A 19,362-nucleotide genomic window follows, 5' to 3' on the forward strand; every position below is an offset into this window, starting at 1 on the left:
GGCGTGTACGGGAATGAAAAAACGGTCATAACTCCGTAACCGTCCAAAATCGGACACATGTTTATATGAACTTTTTCGATCACAAAGACCTAGGAAATCACCTCCTACAGTTATGCCCTAAAGTCGTGAAACACCCTGTATTTATTTATGTGTATTTGAAAGTATTAGGAAAGCCGAACAAATAAGAAATTACCGTATTTACGCATGTATAGGCCGCACATTTTTTGCCAGAAATTCAAGAGGAAAACTGGGGTGCGGCTTATATTCGAAATCACACTTCATTTAAAAAAAATATATTCATAATTAGTAATACATGGTGTAATACTCCTGAAATAATATTCCAAGAACATTATTTTTTCTATAATTTCTGTCTGAAAATTGTGCTGCGTCCTATACACGCACGCGGCCTATACATGCGTAAATATGGTAATGACTTCAAATAGGAACCATCACAGACACAACTCATGCAAATAACAAAACGCTGGAATTTCAGAACCTATTTTATGCACTAGATGGTACTCCAAGAAACACATACGTTAATCTGTACATGCAACATATCAAAAATAAATATATTAGCTGAAATTCTGAATAACAAGATCAAAAATTAAACAAGCCACTAAACAATTTTAAATATGTATAGTTCTATAGACGTCACCAATATAACATCATCAGAAGCTCGCCATTATAGCAGTTTCAGTGTAATTCGTGCCAATAACCAATTTACTTTTGTTCCATTTCAATTTTACCATTCCATGTCCTTGTTCCCAGAATTTTTCCCTTACAATTTATATACGTATTCCTCGTTTCTCTCATCCGTGCTACAAGTCCAACCCATCTTGATTTCTTTCAATAATGCCCACATATTCAAGCCGAACTACGAATAAAGCGTACGTCTAAATCGCTGAATCCCTATTCATAAAGTTTCCTCCATTCTTCAGGTATGTATCTCAAGTCAGAACATTTCCCATTGTTCATTCTTTAAAGGGGAATTATATTCTTTAAACCATATAAAGCAACATTAATACAGAGTAATTCTAAATTATTGTCGGCGTTTCCATGGCATATAATTTGTAAATCAGAAACAAAATAAATCTACTTACGGAACTTGTATAGCGTTCCATAGTGTTGATTCTATAAATAATAAAACTTTTTGAGTTACGATTTCATATTCCATACGCAGTTTTATTTTACTCCTTCCGACTTCAATGTTATAGGCCACGGAAACACCGATAATAATTTAGAATCATCCTGTATAATTAACTACATGTTCGAGTTTTAAAAAATGACAGACCCGCTTTGACTTTATGTTCATAACCTTATCTGATTGTTAACGTCACTGTAACTGAACATGGTACGTTCCCCGCAGGTAAGTATTCACACTTATATGAGTCTATTGCTACGGTTAGCAACCTGCAATGCTCACAAAAATATTATGTTGGCTTCTTGTGTTATATCTTTCCTGCATAGTTTAATGTAATGCAGTTACAGGGGATAACAAAGACGAGCACAGATAGCCTGACTGTGCCTATGCTGAACTTTTTTAAAAGAAACTTTAAAAATTAGAGCAGAATATTGTGAATTTATGTTATAATTGAAGAACGGGAGCAGTGGCGTGACCTGCACAATAGGTTTCATGAAAATCCAACTAATTTATTCAACTGGTGCGACCTGGCACACGCAAACACAAGGCTAGGTTTATCTTCCTTTCAAAAATCAGAATATATTGGAAAATGTGATCACGTATTTCCCAAACAAATACTAAAGCACATACGAATGTTGCAGTGCGTGTATATATGTGACTGTCAATAATAGTCACGATTTTATGGAATGGCTATTGACGGGGTTTGCATTGGTAACTAGATTTTGTGAGAACTACAAGTAACTATAGCGCTATTCGATTCGATTCGCGATGAGGTCATTTGATTTTTTTTTCAATTTACCTAATCCTTCCAGCCGCATTATGGTCCTGGGGTCGAGTCAGCCTCTAACAGAAATGAGTACAAGGCATCTTCCTAGGGGGTAAAGGGCAGCCGGCGCGTAGGGCTGACAACCTTACCGCCATCTGTGAGCCGATTATCTAGAGAAAATATGGAAGCCTCGACGTCTCACAACCCTATAGGCCTCCACGGCCTGTTACAGTGATAGCTTTACCTTTTATAGGCAACAATGGTCTCGTACCTGTGAATTCTGCGTAGTTGTGTTCTGCACGTTACCATTCACAAATATGGTGGCGCCATTACTTACTTACTTACTTACTTACTTACTTACTTACTTGCTTACTCATGGAGCTGAGCCCTTCTGGAGGAGCCGCCAATTGTGCAGCTACTCAAGAATTTCCCAGCATTTTATGGAACTCGAAGGTTCATTACCGTGTTCACAAGAGCCCTCCACTGGTCCCTATCCTGAGCCAGATCAATCTAATCCATACCATCCCATCATATCTCTCTAAGATCCATTTTAATATTGTCCACCCACCTACGCCTTGATCTTCCCAGTGGTCTCTTTCCTTCTGGCTTTCCTACCAATATCCTATACGCTCTCGTCTCCCCCATTTGGGCGCCATTACATATTGTTTATATTTATGCTTGAGAAATTGGAATCTGTATTAGTGTGAATTATGTATACATATGACTGCAGAGGGCAATTGTGGTCCTTGCTGGACTCATCATACGGAACTTGTATAGTCTTAAACACTTTAAGGGAAGTAAGCCTCATAAGATTTTCGTAGATTTGCTCATTCTGAATTTATTTATTTAAGAATGGGTCATTTCGCCGTGTATTTGTTTTATTTATTTATTTATTTATTTATTTATTAACTCGGTTCCTGGCCTGTCGATTTATTTTCAACTTGTTTATACGCCGTAAAAAGATAATTTTACTCGTAATAGCTCAGTCGGTATAGCTACATGCTACGGTTTGGGCGGCCGACATTAAATTCCCGGCAGGTCAAAGAAATTTTCTATTCTCCACAACGTCCAGACCAGCTATGGGGCCCACCCAGCCTCCTATCCAGTGGGTACCGGGGACGCGTAAAGCTGACCACTCATCTCCATATAATGCCGACGTTATGAAAGGTGGAGCTATACCTCCATTCCCCATATATCTTCATGTCTCGATGCTTAATTAATTAAGTACAGGGACAACTTTACCTTTACTTTGCTCCCTCGATGGAGTACAGTCCTTCTTGAGAATGTAATAGTCCCTAATATAGCACAGAAATTCCCGCATTTTATAAAACCCGAATGTTCGTTACAGTGTTCACAAGAGTCCGTCACTGGTTTAATTTGTTAACTATTTAATTTTTATTTTTAAGTTTATTTTTGTAATATCCTATCACTCATTTCTCTTTCCCTGCTGGGATTTTAATCATTCGTCTGTTTTCCTCTTCTGTACCCATAACATTCGAACAAATATTTTATATGAAGAAAGCAGTCTTCTGGGATTTGGTACCGTGTATATGTGGTGTTAACTGACGTTTCGGAGGAACGTATCGCCTCCATCTTCAGGGTAGAATGAAAAATATAAGAAATCCGCATGCGAAGAGACTTGCTGATTTCTTATATTTTTCCTTCTACCCTGAAGATGGAGGCTATACGTTCCTCCGAAACGTCGGTTAACACCACATATACACGGTGCCAAATCCCAGAAAACTGCTTTCTTCATAGTCACCACCGTGAAAACCTCAAATCTTAAATATTTTATATGCTGGACACATCTTCGTAAAATTATCAATAAGCAATATAATCATCACATCCCGTTAATTCAGACTTACTTATCACGTGACGAAACAAGTGGGCGGATTCCAGATTACCCTTGATGTCTGTCGCTGCATCGAAAATAGGGGGCTTAAAGAAATGACACCTCAAGATATGTGTATATGTATGTGACAGGATGTTATGGTGAATTCTGTAGTTTCTCGGTTTCTCTTTATGCTGGAAAGTTAAATAGGACACAGCAATTTTATTGGGTGAGCGACAAGCATAACAATTTATACGAAGACATACATACATATATACATGTGTCTGTGTGAGCATGTCGAGTGGAAGTCTGTAAACATTTACCGGTTTAAAACAAACATGGGTAAAACCTAACGCGTTCCGGATCTAATACAGTTTCTCATATATCTTGCATTTACTGAGATAATGAAAGCAAAGGAATGTACATATTCCAAGTTCGTAAGTTCAGCATAAAACATTATTCTTCAGAAACAGAAGACAAATCAACACTGAAGAAAGCAGTCTTCTGGGATTTGGCACTGTGTATATGTGGTGTTAACCGACGTTTCGGAGGAACGTATCGCCTCCATCTTCAGGGTAGAAGAAAAAATATAAGAAATCTGCAAGCGAAGAGACCGTGGGAACCGGTAAAAGCAGACACGGTCTGGAGGCGATACGTTCCTCCGACACGTCGGTTAACACCACATATACACGGTGCCAAATCCCAGAAGACTGATTTCCTCATAGTCACCGCCGTGAAAGCCTCAAATCTTACAAATCAACACTGGTTTTCCACATACTCACGAATTTCAGAGCTCTATTATTCTTGATAAAAAAACAAACCTCTTTTCAACCTGAGTTTACAGATGTGCGAGGGAAACTGGGAAGAACTGACCACCTACTTTCCTCTCACTTTCATCTCAGTATCTGATTCGACAAGAAGGAAGAATAGTTTGGCATGAAGGCGTAATGAAGGCAATATAACAATACGGTTTGGTAGACTGCAGTGTTGGTATTACTGATGGGACTGATGTATGAAGTACACCGTTGAGATGATCTCGGGTAGCATCATATTTATACCAAGTTTCATGACAATCGGTTCAGGCATTCAAATAAAATTAAAGTTATTACCTCAACAATTTGAGAGGCTTCAGTGTTGGTATTATTGATGGGACTGATTTATGAGAAAGGCAGTTGAGAAGACCTCAGATGGCATGATATACGTACCAAGTTTCCATAAGTTTCCTAGCGCTACCAGATTTTCGGAGAAATAGTGGGTCTTGAACGGGGTCCACTCAGCCTCATGATGATAATTGAGGAGTTATGTCAAGGAAATAGCGGTTCCGGTCTAGAAAACCGAGATTAACGGCCGTGGGGATTCGTCGCGTTGACCACGCGACACCCTCTATCCGCAAAAGTTGGCACTAACTTCGCCGACAAGCGGAGGTCGCTCGGTCGGTGTAGTTCGCTCGCTGACTAAAATCACGGAGTTTATTTGTTTGCTCTTTACGCATATATAACGGATACCTGAGGTTTCACAGCCCTGATCAGGTAGCACATTAACACATCCTTCGTATTCAGGTAAGGGACTTCACCCCTGATTCGAAGTTCAGCTACTTATAAAAAGGAAATTTTCATCAGTTCGTGAAATGGTACTGATCATCAACCGCACTATGTATGTGTGTGGCTAGAAGTATACTGAGTATACCGAGTATACTGAGGCGGCATGTTTGTTTTCATACGAAACTAATGATTGTCGACATGACGTGAAATCACTCAAGCATGTCTCAGCATTTGATGGTCAGCACACACAGTTTGCTGCATGAACCAGACTCTATAAATCGTTGTCGGCTGCATATCATGAACACAATTAACGTTTATCTTACTTTATTTATCTTACGTTTATTTAGCTATACTCTCACTAGCCCAGACTATATAAAGTCCAGTGGTAAGATAATAATGAATAATGAATTAGGATATGAAAGGACGCGGTCATGACCTATTTTGAAGAATACCGCCTTCTGGGATATGGCGCCGTGTAGATCTTGTGTGAACCGAAGTTTCGGAGGAGCGTATCATCTCCATCGCCAGGGTAGAAAAATTCGCGAGAGAGGAACCAGCATAAGAACGTGGCTGCTACCCTGAAAGATGAAGGCGACACGTTCCTCCGAAACGTAGGTTTACACAAAATCTACACGGCGCCACATCCCAATAGACGGCATTCTTCATAGTCACCACCGTGAAAACCTCAAATCTTACATGACTTACTTTGATATGCTGCTTCATGATTCGCGTGACAGCGCGCACGAAAAACTTTTCCGACGCTTCAGTCGGTGTCCAGGGCAAGATCTGAACCGAGTAATTTCCGAACATCTCTGCTGCGAATTTGCTAGGAACCATGTCTTATCGTCTGACTGCTAGCTGTGATTCTTGCCATGGAAATCTGTTTCATCGTGGTGAGGACGCAAACATATCCTCCAGTACGTCAAGTGGCACACAGATGAGTCGTTGCATTTGATGTTCTCATAGCGGCAATTACAAAGATAATAGTTTGCTGGGATGTAATGCCGCGTAGTCCGTTGAAAATCAACCGACATTTCAGAAGAAAAATCTCCTCCATTTTCTGAGTCGAATCAATCAAGGAACCAACTTGAAGCATATAGCAAGTGTCCCCGAAACGTCAGTTGATTCTTAACAGGAGGCAGGTTTCCTCCGAGTGCTTCGGTTCCCCTGCCAATCTTAATTCCACCAATTGCTCCACAATCACCATCACCTATCGTCTGGGGCTGGTGCAGTAGGCCAGTAGTGGCCGCAGTACCAAGTGGACTCAGTCTCACCCCACTAAGAATAATAAAAAAAAAATATGTTTTGGATCGAATGCCACTCGAGGTTCGGATGCCTGTATGTGTTTATTCTATGCTTGTGCTGTCATGTGTGTAGGTAGTGGCCTTACAACGGGCTGATCCCCCGCCCAAGAAGTCCTACCGATCGTGTATAGGACTACGGAACTGAAAGGGCGGCCAGAGCCCAATAAATGGCTGTCGAGCCATTGATGAATGAATGAATCCATACAATGTCTATAGAAGGGGTGTGGAATGGCAGTCGGATATACTGGATGCCTATAACTATTAATTACACGTACTACAGCGCTATCGCTAATTCACACATTCTTCAATTCACTACAGCACTCATTTAAGTCTTGTCAGCCCGCTGTGTCTTCACCAGTCACCTGGTAGCGACTTCCTCTGAATTCCCGAACTGTCCCCGGCCTCCGCTATAGCACTTCTCGACTGACTTAACTCCTCACTAACTCTGCTACTTATAACAGCTCGGTACGGACCACACAGAAAACACCGTTCCTCTACTGCTGTTTACAGGCCATTGTCTAGTAACTGGTCTACATGCCACAATTTAATTAGATGGTGATTAGCAGCTTAATTTCATATCCTATTAATGGTTTTTATCTATGCATTTCGCTCCTGCAGTATATTCTGAAAACCACTACTACATATTTATTTTCACTGTGAACGTCTTCTATCTTCCTTCGCGTGTCAGCGTGACCGAGTAAATAGAGCTTCTTCTTTCAGACGGCAGACAACAGAGAGCCTACTATTTCATATTCCATCTACTGTTTATCGTGCATCTTTGATGAAGGAAAAAATATTTTGATTTTCTAACGAGACTTACATCAATCTCTACCGCTTATTCATGGTGCGTTCTATTCGATACATCTCTGAGGCTACGTCATACCTTTAGTAACCAGTCTTCCGATGGAAAGATCTTCGGCATAGCGATTTTGTACCCCACTACATTGGAGTTCGAGTCACGGTAGGGTTAAGGATTTTCTATTCTCCACGTCGTTGAGACTGGCTCTGGGGCCCACCCAATCTCATATCCAGTTGGTACCGGAGGTAAAGCGGCCGGGGCGTGAAGGTAACCACCTACCTCCAACTAGTGTCGAGGTCAAGAAAATGTTGATCTATGCATCCACTCCCCCATACCCCTTCATGGGACAACTTTACCTATTCTTTACCTTTTACTATATGTTGGAAATGGAGTCTACAGTTTTCTAAACAAATACGTAAATATGTGCTTTATTATCCAATAATCGCGCACCCTCAGCGAAGTTCTAGATAGATCGTACTTGTACTCGGACGGGTGTCTTTTGTCTTAAACACACAGAGCTAATTAAAATACTCGCTTTAAATAAGTGTTATAATAAGAACGTTACTACTGTATAATCATTATATTTGCTCAGAACATGAACTCCAGCCTTCCTCAAATTCACACCACTGAAGATATTCTCCGAGACTGTTCACTCACTGCTCTTATGACACATAGCGTCTCCGTAAGGCATAATCAAACTTCGTAGAAACGTTGATGTTGTGGCTTTCTCAATTAAAATATTCGTACATTCTAAAGGGCTCTGACGATTGTGTGTAACACAGAATTACTGTTTTATTTTTACTTTTTTTATCGTCTGAGGTTTTTACTCGGCCTTAGAGCAAATGCCGAGTTGTTACCCAAATTCCACGTTGCACTAAATTCTTCACGTGCAGCCCTCGCAATGTTAACACCAACATTTCTTCGTAACGCAGCCCTCCATGCGTTACCTATACTACTTCTGTTCTTTGTTCATGACAAAATCGATCCTAAAACGTTACCTCTACCAGAAGGATGAACGGGCACTGCCTGGGAACCTTCAAAACCGGAAAGAGAAATTGTTCTCACGACAGTCTCTTTCTACCTTCAGTCGTTAAGGGGTAAGATGTGAATTTTACTCTTAAGGGTTTTCTATGTTTCTTTCTAATTCTAGTGGGGTGAGACAAAGTCCCTTGTACTGCGGCCACTTCTGGCCTATTGTACCAGCCCCAGATGATAGGTGAGGGTGATTGTGGAGCAATTGGTAGAATGAAGAATGACAGGGGAAACCGAGGAACTCGGAGAAAACCTGCCCCAGCGTCACTTTGTCCACCACAAATCCCACTTGATCAGACCCCACGATCGAACCCAGGCCGCCGCGGTGGGAAGCCAGCGACTAACCGCTTGAGCTATGCCTCCGCCGTTCTCTAGCTTACTGTAAACTCACCAGCCATCGGCGCTAGCGTGGATCCCTGCTTCATCAAGGCCCCATACACGAACCAGATGCAGTTGTCCAGCGGCACGACGGCTGTGAGCACTTCGTCCCCCTTACATAGCTTCGCCCTGATGATGATGATGATGTATATGGTGGGGCCGATGGCTATGAGGGAGATGAGGATCAGAATCCACACAGTCGAGTCGAATGGGGCCAGGAGGCCGGAACCTGTGGCTGACTCTGAAGGCCGCTTCATCATGACGACCCAATTAGACTCGTCCAGACTTGTCGACCAGTTGACCAGGTTATCCATCTCATGGAACACAGGCAAGAAGGCTGCAGCCATGTCCACTTCCTGCATGGTCAGGTATACGTGTGTGTTTATACGCACTTAGAACTTATCAGTTGAATAGATAATGTGAACAGTGGGGGCATTCTACACAACAATACTCCTGAAAAACAAAATAGACACTACTGTATCAACTTTGTTTCATTTTGCTGTTGACGTTACATGTTTCTACCCTTATACTGGGTCATCATCAGGCGTACAATGATAATAGTCCTAGTTCTTGAATTAGATCTAATTTTAATATGGATCCATATTGTGTTCTTATGAGTTTAACCTCTGGGTTCCATAAGAGGCACACAATTTTTTCAGTAACTGCGGCTTCTATTAGCTTCTAAAGAAGGATTCTTTATGGATATGCATTGGATTTCTCTGGATCAAGTTATGGAAAAATGCTAGATTCATGTTTACACTTTCGGGTTCCATAGATTTTCAGCTCAGAGACCAACAGCTTCTAAAAAAGAGGCTGTCTCATGGAGTTGATGTAGTATTTGAATCAGTAAATATGATCTTATATGCATCTGGAATGAATGGATGAATGAATGAATATGTATCATTCCCACTAAATGGAGCAAAAGCACAAAGAATGCGGCTAGAAAATCTGTTTGGGTCAAACTGAGTTAAGTCTTCTGGGTTGTTTCTAGGCGTAAGTTAATTCACAACATTCTTGCAAGTAAGGCGTCTAGAAAGAAATAATTTGTGCTTATTTTAATGTCAACAGGTTCGTGAAATTTGCTGTCGAATGAAGGATTGCCCCTCTACAATATTAACCGTTCATTTTGCCACATTTCATCTAAAGAAATATGAAATACTTTCCTTACATTTCCATTTCTCATTCAACGGTGAATAATTGTCAACAGTCCAGTTGTTTCCGTGAGAAATAACTTCGGAAGTCCAGATGTTTATTTCGATTTTTCACTCTCGGAAGGACAAAAATGATACAATCTTTCAAAGTCAGCATTGATTTTTGCTTCGGTGGGAATGTAGGAATATCTCTGCGTCGCCTGTCACACTGCGTTGACACGACAAGGGCGTGATAACACGCAGCCAGCAGACAAGGCCTACTTCAGACCAAAGCCAACGTATGCATAGAATGGAACATCAACATTTAAAAGGAAAAAAAAAACTGCCTCTTCTCTAGGGAAGCTGGTGACATGTTTCCTTGCCATTCATTTACTGTGCAACAAGTTTCTTCAAGGGGTACAAATTGTAGGCGTAAATAGTGACCTGGAACTCACAGAGTGATTTGGAAACCGCTAGAAAATATAACTGCTTCTGAAATTTGATCTATAAATATAACCTTGACATCCTATAGTATTTTGTGATGTCTGAGTTGCTCTTATTTTATGTGCAAATAATATATATATATATACATATATTATCTATGCACACAGATATTCGTTACCGGTCTAGAAAACCGAGATGTCAGATATAAACATTTTTGTAAAGGTCCATGTCTTCGATTCTTGGCAATGGTAGCGTTAAGTTGCAGAGGAAATATTGCGTGAAGTCTACATGACATCTGGTGCAGTCACCAATATGTGTATAATGAGTTGACTGTACATGCAAGCATGAAATATTTGATCTAATGTCTTACTCCTACTTCGATCACGTGCAGTCTACCTTGGAAATCCCCTAATGTTAAGGAACATGAATAATGATGTAACCCAGTGATTAATATTGTAATATGTTGTCTCAATACCGGAATAGCCGAGCCAGAGCAGACATCCTTTGTTAGGAAACGGCTCGGTATATACCTTCCCGCGGCAACGAATACGCAAGCAACAATCTAATAACTGCCGTTTCTAAGCAAAAGCTAGGTAAACACACCTGTATAACAATAGAGGAATTGTTAGGGAATGGTTCTCTTTCTTGGAGCAGCTACGAGGTTATATAACGAGTTGTTGTCAAAAGTTCAGTTCAGTTTAGTTGATAGTTGAAAGTCAGGCTGCGAAGAGAAGATTTAGCGTGTGATTTGAAGACTTCATGTGTGCTGTAGTTACACTGAGATTGTTATAAATTCGTTGCTAGGATAAGAATAGTGACGACTGCATTCTCTATAGAGCGCTGAAACATGTAGTATAAAAGTGAAGAGAAAGGTGAAATTAAATAAAAAGTGTGCACTGTAAGACGGTTAGCATAAATACACATCATGGACATGAACCAGTGCCACAGGACGCTAAAATATAGCACTCTGTAGAGAAGTTTGTTTTTTTCTGAAAACATCCAAATATCTAAAGATGCTGTCTGCATCTGTAATACATCATAATAATAATAATAATAATAATAATAATAATAATAATAATACGAATATACTGAATTAGTAGCACATGTATCCTAGATAATCATATCTATTCCAAGCAAGGATTAACCTCTGATACTGTTCTGTGTACCTTTTTGTGAACCATGCTGATTATTCCAATATCCGCGTCTCCTATGATGTTTTCTTCAGGCATCTTGACTGTATAGTTGAATCCATATTTATCTTTCAGAATGTTAACGAAGTCAAAGACGATACCTTTAGGGACTCCGTCCTCCACGTAACTCAACGGGAACTCCTGTGTGTTCAGAGAGGAATAAAGGAAGTCACTCTTAAGTTCAGGAGAATTTTGGAGCCAGAACTTATATACTGAGAACCAACGGAGGGAATCAACATTTGTTTTTTGTTGTTGGTCACGGATTCAAACGACTTAAGTTACTGTTGCTCCAGTAGGTGGATAAGAAATATTAAACCTGGTTATGCTGGAAGTGATTTTCAATCTTAAGTAATACACTACCTTGTGTAAATCCCTGTATGTTTTGTGTGCCCCCTTCGTACTATGTGAATACTTGTAAACTGAGCTCACAGAAGAAGAAATATTTCCGTCCTTTCTTTACATGGTTTATTTCCGAAACTCCTCACCTAATTTTGATAAAATGTGGCGTTTGGTATCTTCCATAAATATTTTTTAATTATTCTCAACAATTTGCATTGTTGAAATTAATTCGAAAATGTTTATTATAGATGTACAACAACACGTGGGCGCATACACGAGGATATACTTTGGAACTGTGTTCATTGGCGGAAGTGCAGCAGTTTTCAACAGCAATTATATTTGTTATGGTTGTAAGTGTACTTTGAATGTATTTACTGTGTGCTAGTGTGTCCTTTGTTATTTGTGTAGTTTTGTGTGATATGTTTTGTTTGAGTGTGGTGTGTTATTTTGTGTGATGTGTGTATTTATGTATTATGTCTTATTGTAGTACCACTGCCACCGGGCAAAAACACATTTGCAGTTTAAATATAATAATAATAATAATAATAATAATAATAATAATATTTCGAAGCATCTAATGATGTCTATATCGGTCGAAGCTTTTAGTGCACCAGTGACGTGAAAAATAATTTTAAAATTAAAAACAAACTTAATTTAAAGCTTTGACACAAGTTTGCATGTGAGACGGTGAATAAGAAGTGGCGTGCTATGGGATGCTGCAGTACAACATTAATTAATATTTATTTCTGCCGCAGAAGAATGCAACATAAAATGAAAGCGAAGGTATCAAGATGTTACGCAACAATCAAATCACGAAACCATGGCCTTCTAAAAGTGTATCTATCAATATGTCTGTTGTGTTCACAAAGTAAAAGTAAATGGTAAAATTGGCCGTATGCTTAATTAGTTAAGCACTATTCAATGAAGACGGCTCCAAGGATCAGCTTAATCAGTTGTCACACACGGAACTCGATCGCTAATTATACGCGCTGCAGATCTTTTAAACCCAGGCACGCACGCACGCATACGCGCGTCACGTAGAAACCGCCATTGGAATGTATCCTGCCCCAAGTCAATCCTGTTCTCATGTCTGTAACCTATTTCCCCATGTGTTTTATTACTTTCCTCCTGTCGGCAAGTTGGTTAATAATTCTGCTTCATATTTCAAGCACCCAGTTCTGATGTGAACTCAGGTATCCTAATTGTTTTTTATTGCTAGTGGGGTGTGACTAAGTCCCTTGTACTTAGGCCACTTCTGGCCTATTGTACCAACCCCCAGATAATAGGTGAGGGTGATTGTGGAGCAATTGATGGAATGAAGATTTGCAGAGGAAACCGAAGTACTCGGAGAAAACCTGACTCCGCGCCACTTTGTCCACCACAAATCCCACTTGACCAGACCCGGGATAGAACCCGGGCCGCCGGGGTGGGAAGCCAGCGACTAACCGCTTGAGCTATGGCGTGGCCTTTGCGTATCCTAACTCTGAATGTTAAGGTAATACCGACTTAAACAGACAACGATCGCTTTCTTCATAATTATGTCTGTCATTCTGTAATCTATACAATGTCCGCAACGTCGATAAACAAAAAGAGACAAAATTATAAGCACGGTATTTGCGTCTAATGTTTCAGGTAGTCTTATTCCTTCGAAAATAAACTTCAATTCTTTCCTTATACCAAATTTAAAATATTTCATATGGCTCGAGAAACAACATCTATACCACGGCTGCACAGATAACATAGGACTCAAGTACGTTTTCCGAACGACTTTTTAGCTTGAATATTTATCAATGATCTCTGTGTTTATTGCTAATAAAGATCTATTAATCACATAGCTACACAACATACATATAGATCACAAAGAATATTGTGTATTTTGCTATTTAGAAGTACAACATATTAGTCCTTTTATGTCGTTAGCCATATACAAAATTATTCCATTAGGATCTACAGAGATTAATTTGGTGGATGTATATCCTGCACACTTTTTATACAATCTGTCCTGCACACTTTTTATACGATCTACGTCCTGCACACTTTTTTACGACTAGTAGATTTTGAGGAATCTGATGAGAATCCACGTAGGGTATTCACTTACGTGACACGAAGTAAAATGACATTCTACGAAGTAGATTCTGACACAAAATTTAATAGAAATCTCGTAAGTTATTCTTATGATAAAACGTGATGATGTAAATGCGGTCTCTGCATTATACGTTCTCTATATCCGCTTCATAAAACGATGTCATAATAGTCCACCAGGTCAGCATTGTGATCGACTAGAAAAGCGATTCCCAAATCTTTACTCCTTGCGACTTCACCCCTTCCGGTTTATATTTTCAAACAATGTACTTCCATCACAGCAAAAATAAAAGTTATCTTTTTCCTAGCAGAGTCCTTTTATAATCACGTACATTTACTTGTGCATCAATTATTAAAAAATATTATTGCAACAATTTATTTGATGTATTTCCATAATTAGATAAAACATAACTACTTATGTTAACAGAAATATTATTATAGTACAAGATTAATAAGAAGCTTGTGATTGTGTATTTTCAGTCTGGTATGAATCAGTGTGGAATAATAGAGATATTATGTTTTTGGATTATTATCCATCGCCTTGTCTTTATCTAAAAACCGTCCTGTTTATTTTTCAAAACACAGCGTTTCGGAGACTGGATTATATCTCCGTTTTCTGGTAAAATCTACTCAGTTGTAGAACCTTTCTTTTATAATCAGCAACTGAATTTCGTTTGGCTGAAATATTGGTTTCGGGATTGCTCCTGCCACCCAACCAATTCCATCAATGGGGCATGCCCCCGCGGTAGAGTAACATTGGCTCATTGATGGGTTTGTTACAATCTTGATTGCACCAGACTATACTTACATCCAATGCAGCTATGGTCAGAGACTTCTTATAGAGCATCTTTGGCGACGCCAAGTCACAGATGATGTGTTCTCCTGCAGAGAGAGATGAAGCGGTCATGAGTTTTTATCTTAGACAAAACCTACAGATATTAAATCTTGGATAAGTTGCGATATATGCATGTCTCACACGGCTACCAGGAAACACTCACGGCACACAAAACTATGTACTACGTATTTCAATGTTGTAATAACTCCGTGGCTTTTAGTCCGCAAGGGAACTATACCGACCGAGCGACCGCCGCTTGTTGGCGAAGTTAGTGCCAACTTTTGCGGATAGAGGGTGTCGCGTGGACAGCGCAACGGATTCCCACGGCCGTTAATCTCGGGTTTCTAGACAGGGTTAAATGTTGTAATATTTGTAAAAAAACATGTTAACGTTAGATATATTTCCTTACATACAGGGCGAGTGTTTCGCTAGACATATGGTTGATGTTCTTTACAATATCGCAACACATGTAGCTAAAACTTAAAGAAGAGTGACATTCAGATTAAGACACAGGAGTTGATTGAGCGCTTAAACATGAATTTCTGGGAAGGACATATATAACCTTTCCTTTTACGTTTATGTATTTGATACAAGAAATAGGAAAAATCTAACTTTACTACGCTTGCATAATGAAGTTAATAAAACAACACAATTTGAGACGCTTAAATGTTGGTATTATTGATGGGAGAGATTTATGAATTACACCTTTCAGATGGCATGATATGCATACGACAGTTCGAACATTCGAGTAATATTAAGGTTATTACTTAGGCCGCGCCATAGCTCAAGCGGTTAGTCGCTGGCTTCCCATCGCGGAGGCCCGGGTCTGGTCAAGTGGGATTTATGGTAGACAAAGTGGCGATGGGGTAGGGTTTCTCCGAGTACTTGGGTTTCCCCGGCCAATCTTCATTCCACCAATTGCTCCACACTCACCCTCACCTATCATCTGGGGCTCGTACAATAGGCCCTAATTGTCGGCAGTACAAGGGACTTATTCCCACCCCACTAGCAATAAAGAAATGGTTATTACTTCAAAATTTTGAGAGTCTGCAATGTTCGTGTAACTGGTGGTAGGTCTTTATGACATACACCCTTGAGATGGCTTCATGTGGCATAATATACACACGATATTTCATGACGATCGTCTACGGTCTTCAAGAAGTATTAATGGTATAACCTTAACAATGTGAAAACTTGTAATGTTGGTACTACTGATCAGAAAGATTATTTAAATACGCTGTTGAGATGGCAACAGGTGTAATTATGAAGAGTGGTTCAGGCAAACGAGAGTATAAAGGTTCGGCCACACAGAGCGATACGTACGCTATGTTCGCTATACAAACGGAAAAATATCTCCCTTTATTGCCAATGTGACTGGCCACACAGACTTCTGTACGCTACGTATGCTGTGTTCCCTATGTTAGCTGAGTCGCAGAGTGTACACAGCGTACGTAGCGAACATAGCGTAGCGGTCTGTGTGGCCGAACCTTTAGAATGGTATACACACATAGACACATGGGCAGAAAAGTGATCTCGTAAGCCTACTTTCATTTTCCAAATAATTTTTTCAGTTACACTAGATTTACCTTCTGTCGTCATGAACTTACCGTCTGGCTGAGTTCCGTTCATAATGGCTTCGTAGTTGGTACATATATGCATCAGAAGTGCACCAACAAGCCCCACTGTCGCAGCCATCTTGGTTCGCCGAACTGATTACATAAACTTCAATATTCTGGATTCCCGGTTAGGGACACAATTCGCTCCACTCGCAACATGTCTGTGCAGGATGTTCCACTCCATATTGTGCCCCCTACAGCATGACAGTTCTGCGGGTCACAGGTGTCTGAAATCAGAAATATGAAGATCTGTGTAGAAAAGTAAAGCCTAAAGGTATCAAGGATATAAATGTCATCCTATACGTTCCTTGTTAGGGTAGAGCGACTGGCTACGGGTTGGACGACAGAGGGATCGGAGTTCGAGTTCCTGTAGGGTCAAGAATTTTCACTTCTCCATGTCGTCCAGACCGGCTCTGGGGTTCACCCAACCTCCTCCCAGGGGTAAAACGACCGGGGCGTGAAGCTGACCACTCACCTCCAACTAATGCCGAAGACAAGAAAATGTGGATCTATACATACATTCTCCCATACGCTTTCATGGTGTGATGCTCAATTAGTTAAGCATAGGGGCAACTTGTTAAATCAAATCTTAGGTTCGCAATGCGAGATCTGAAGTTACCACGTGGGAGGCTATGAAGGTTACTGCTTCTGAGATGTGATGCCGTTTAGTCTGGTAGATGAAATGTGGATGATGGTCAATAAGACTACAAGTTGTCTGTCACATGTCAGTAGACAGTAATTTTCAAACTCTGTTTGTTTTTTAATATAACGACGCTTTATCAACTGTGTATTCCGTTCAGATTCATGCAATGGTTACTGATCACTTTCGTAGGGAGTAACAATTTTGTGAACATTAAAAGTAAGAATTTTACACAACAGTTTAATATCCGTTCACAATTCAACGGAAAATCTCATTATTTGTTATGTAACCTTCCCCTGCTTTCGCCCGTATCCCTTCCCCGTTATACATGTCATCGACTGATGCATCGAGGCCGATTTGAACGCCAGGAATGACACGTACAAGCAGAAAACTTTTAGACGTCTCTTTTATATTGTATTGTACACGTCATACCTCCACATTAAAGTATTGTGACATGACGCCTGAAATCCGGAGTAGTGAAATCCGCCTAGTCACTAACACGTGAGTGTTACGAATATTCACCGAACAGACACCGTACATCATCATCAGTAATCTGTCAGACGACAGGTCCACAGCCTCTTCCAAAACAATTCCTCCACTTATTGCGATCTAGAGCTTTCTCCTTCAAATGACAGTATCCTCTTCTGTCCCCAAGGTCATCCAGCATCTTCTTACGTCTTCTTGTCACTTCTACCCGCCCCTCTATCTTTCCTTCAATAACTTCTTTTAGAAGGCAGTTTCTGCGTAAAACATGACCAATCCAATTAGCCTTCCGTTTTCTTATTTCGTGTAGGATATTCCTCTGCTCACTGACTCTAATTAACACTTCTTCATTTCTCACATAATCGGTCCAACTGATCTTCTCCATTCTTCTCCAACACCACATTTCGAAACTTTCCAGATGTTTCTGATCTATTGCCTTAAGTGTCCATGTTTCAGCCCCATGCAGAGCTATGCACAAAATGTAGCATTTCACTAGTTTCTCCTCAAATTTAAGTCGAATTTTCTGGTAAAAAGATTCTTCTTCCTGCTAAATGCAGCTTTTGCCATAGCAATCCTGGATTTTATTTCACTAGTACACCTTCCATCATCTGTTAACAAGCTACCCAAATATTTAAAACATTTCACAGTCTCCAGTTGTTTTTGGTCTATCTTTATTGTGACTGGGGTTGGTTGTCTCGAAATTTTCATTACTTTTGTTTTCTCCACATTCATTTCCATGCCATAGCACCTTCCAATTTCAATTACTCTGACACGGTACACTGAAATAAAAAGAAAATACTGCTCGCTCGTTCGTGACTGACTACATAACATTTATGCAATATTCTCGACAATCTGTTGTTCTCGCAACCTGAAATTGCGTAAATACTGTGACGAAAACCTCGCTCACAGAACTTTTTGTGTGTATGAAAGGACTTCTCTTTAGTTGCAGGAAGCTCATTGCGCTGTGACCTCTTGTACCGTTAGGCCTATTTCACAACCCTTAATCATAGATGGGGGCACGCGGTAGCGCAGTTGCTCGAGGCACTATGCTACGGGTTTGAATCCCGATGAGGTCATTGGATTTCTTTCAGTTTACCTAATCATTCCAGCCGCACTATGGCCCTGGGGTCGACTCGGCCTCTAACAGAAATGAGTACTAGGGTAAAGGGCTGCCGGCGCTTAAGGCTGACAGTCTCACCGCCATCTGTGAGCCGATTGTGCAGAAAATGTGGGAACCTCAACATCTCAACATCAGTTTCAGAACTTCAGAACATCGGAACGCGCTTGTATCATTACTTACTTCTGTTGGAAAAGAAAAAGAATGTATATCCTTCCTACCGCCGTCGTAATCATTTCGATTGCAGTTTGCCGTCTAAACACGCGCACCGAGTATAGCAGAACAACTCTGGTACGCATCAGAAGCGGCGAGACAGTGGTTGCAGCCACGTTGAGAGAAGGAGACAAGGTACCTCACTAACCCATACACACCTTAAAATCCTTGTCTCAGTTAGTGGCTGTAACCAGTTCCACTGCGCATTGTTTTGAGAGCAATTTAAAAAGAAAGTGACTGTTATATTGGCAGAATTTGTTCTGAAAAATCAAATGATTATTAGATTCGTTTTGCAGAACTGAGGCCTATTACTGGTCGTCCTTATGCTCTATATTAATGTACGTATTTTTTTGAACCTGGTATTAAATATCCCTGCCTGTAATTTACACAGACAGTAATTTTGAGCGGAATGGATACTTTACAAGAAAGCTAAATAATGATTACGACAAAGAGTAAAATTTAAATTTGATATAAACTTCTC

General features: G+C 40.2%; 2 protein-coding genes across 6 annotated transcripts in view; one reads left to right on the plus strand and one right to left on the minus strand.

Annotated features, from left to right (window-relative positions):
- Window positions 1-19,362, plus strand: part of LOC111863657 — a 188,749-nt gene that overhangs the window by 136,724 nt on the left and 32,663 nt on the right. The window contains exon 2 of the mRNA XM_023850154.1: window positions 12,144-12,245. The gene's annotated coding sequence lies outside the window, so the exon portion shown is untranslated. The remainder of the gene's footprint in view (window positions 1-12,143; window positions 12,246-19,362) is intronic.
- Window positions 1-19,362, minus strand: part of LOC111863672 (ionotropic receptor 93a) — a 66,009-nt gene that overhangs the window by 27,617 nt on the left and 19,030 nt on the right. For 4 of the 5 annotated variants that reach the window (XM_023850193.2, XM_023850191.1, XM_023850192.2 and 1 more), the window contains exons 2-5: window positions 16,420-16,655; window positions 14,786-14,859; window positions 11,533-11,697; window positions 8,806-9,148 (exon numbers count right to left, since the gene is read on the minus strand). In XM_023850193.2, the coding sequence (XP_023705961.1) occupies window positions 8,806-9,148; window positions 11,533-11,697; window positions 14,786-14,859; window positions 16,420-16,507 (670 nt within the window). In that variant the 5' untranslated portion in view covers window positions 16,508-16,655. Of the gene's footprint in view, window positions 1-8,805; window positions 9,149-11,532; window positions 11,698-11,916; window positions 11,992-14,785; window positions 14,860-16,419; window positions 16,656-19,362 lie in introns of those variants that run through there. The other variant, XM_033751142.1, reaches the window with a different exon arrangement.

The sequence above is a fragment of the Cryptotermes secundus genome, unplaced genomic scaffold (assembly GCF_002891405.2).
Source record: "Cryptotermes secundus unplaced genomic scaffold, Csec_1.0 scaffold234, whole genome shotgun sequence".
NCBI lineage: Eukaryota > Metazoa > Arthropoda > Insecta > Blattodea > Kalotermitidae > Cryptotermes > Cryptotermes secundus.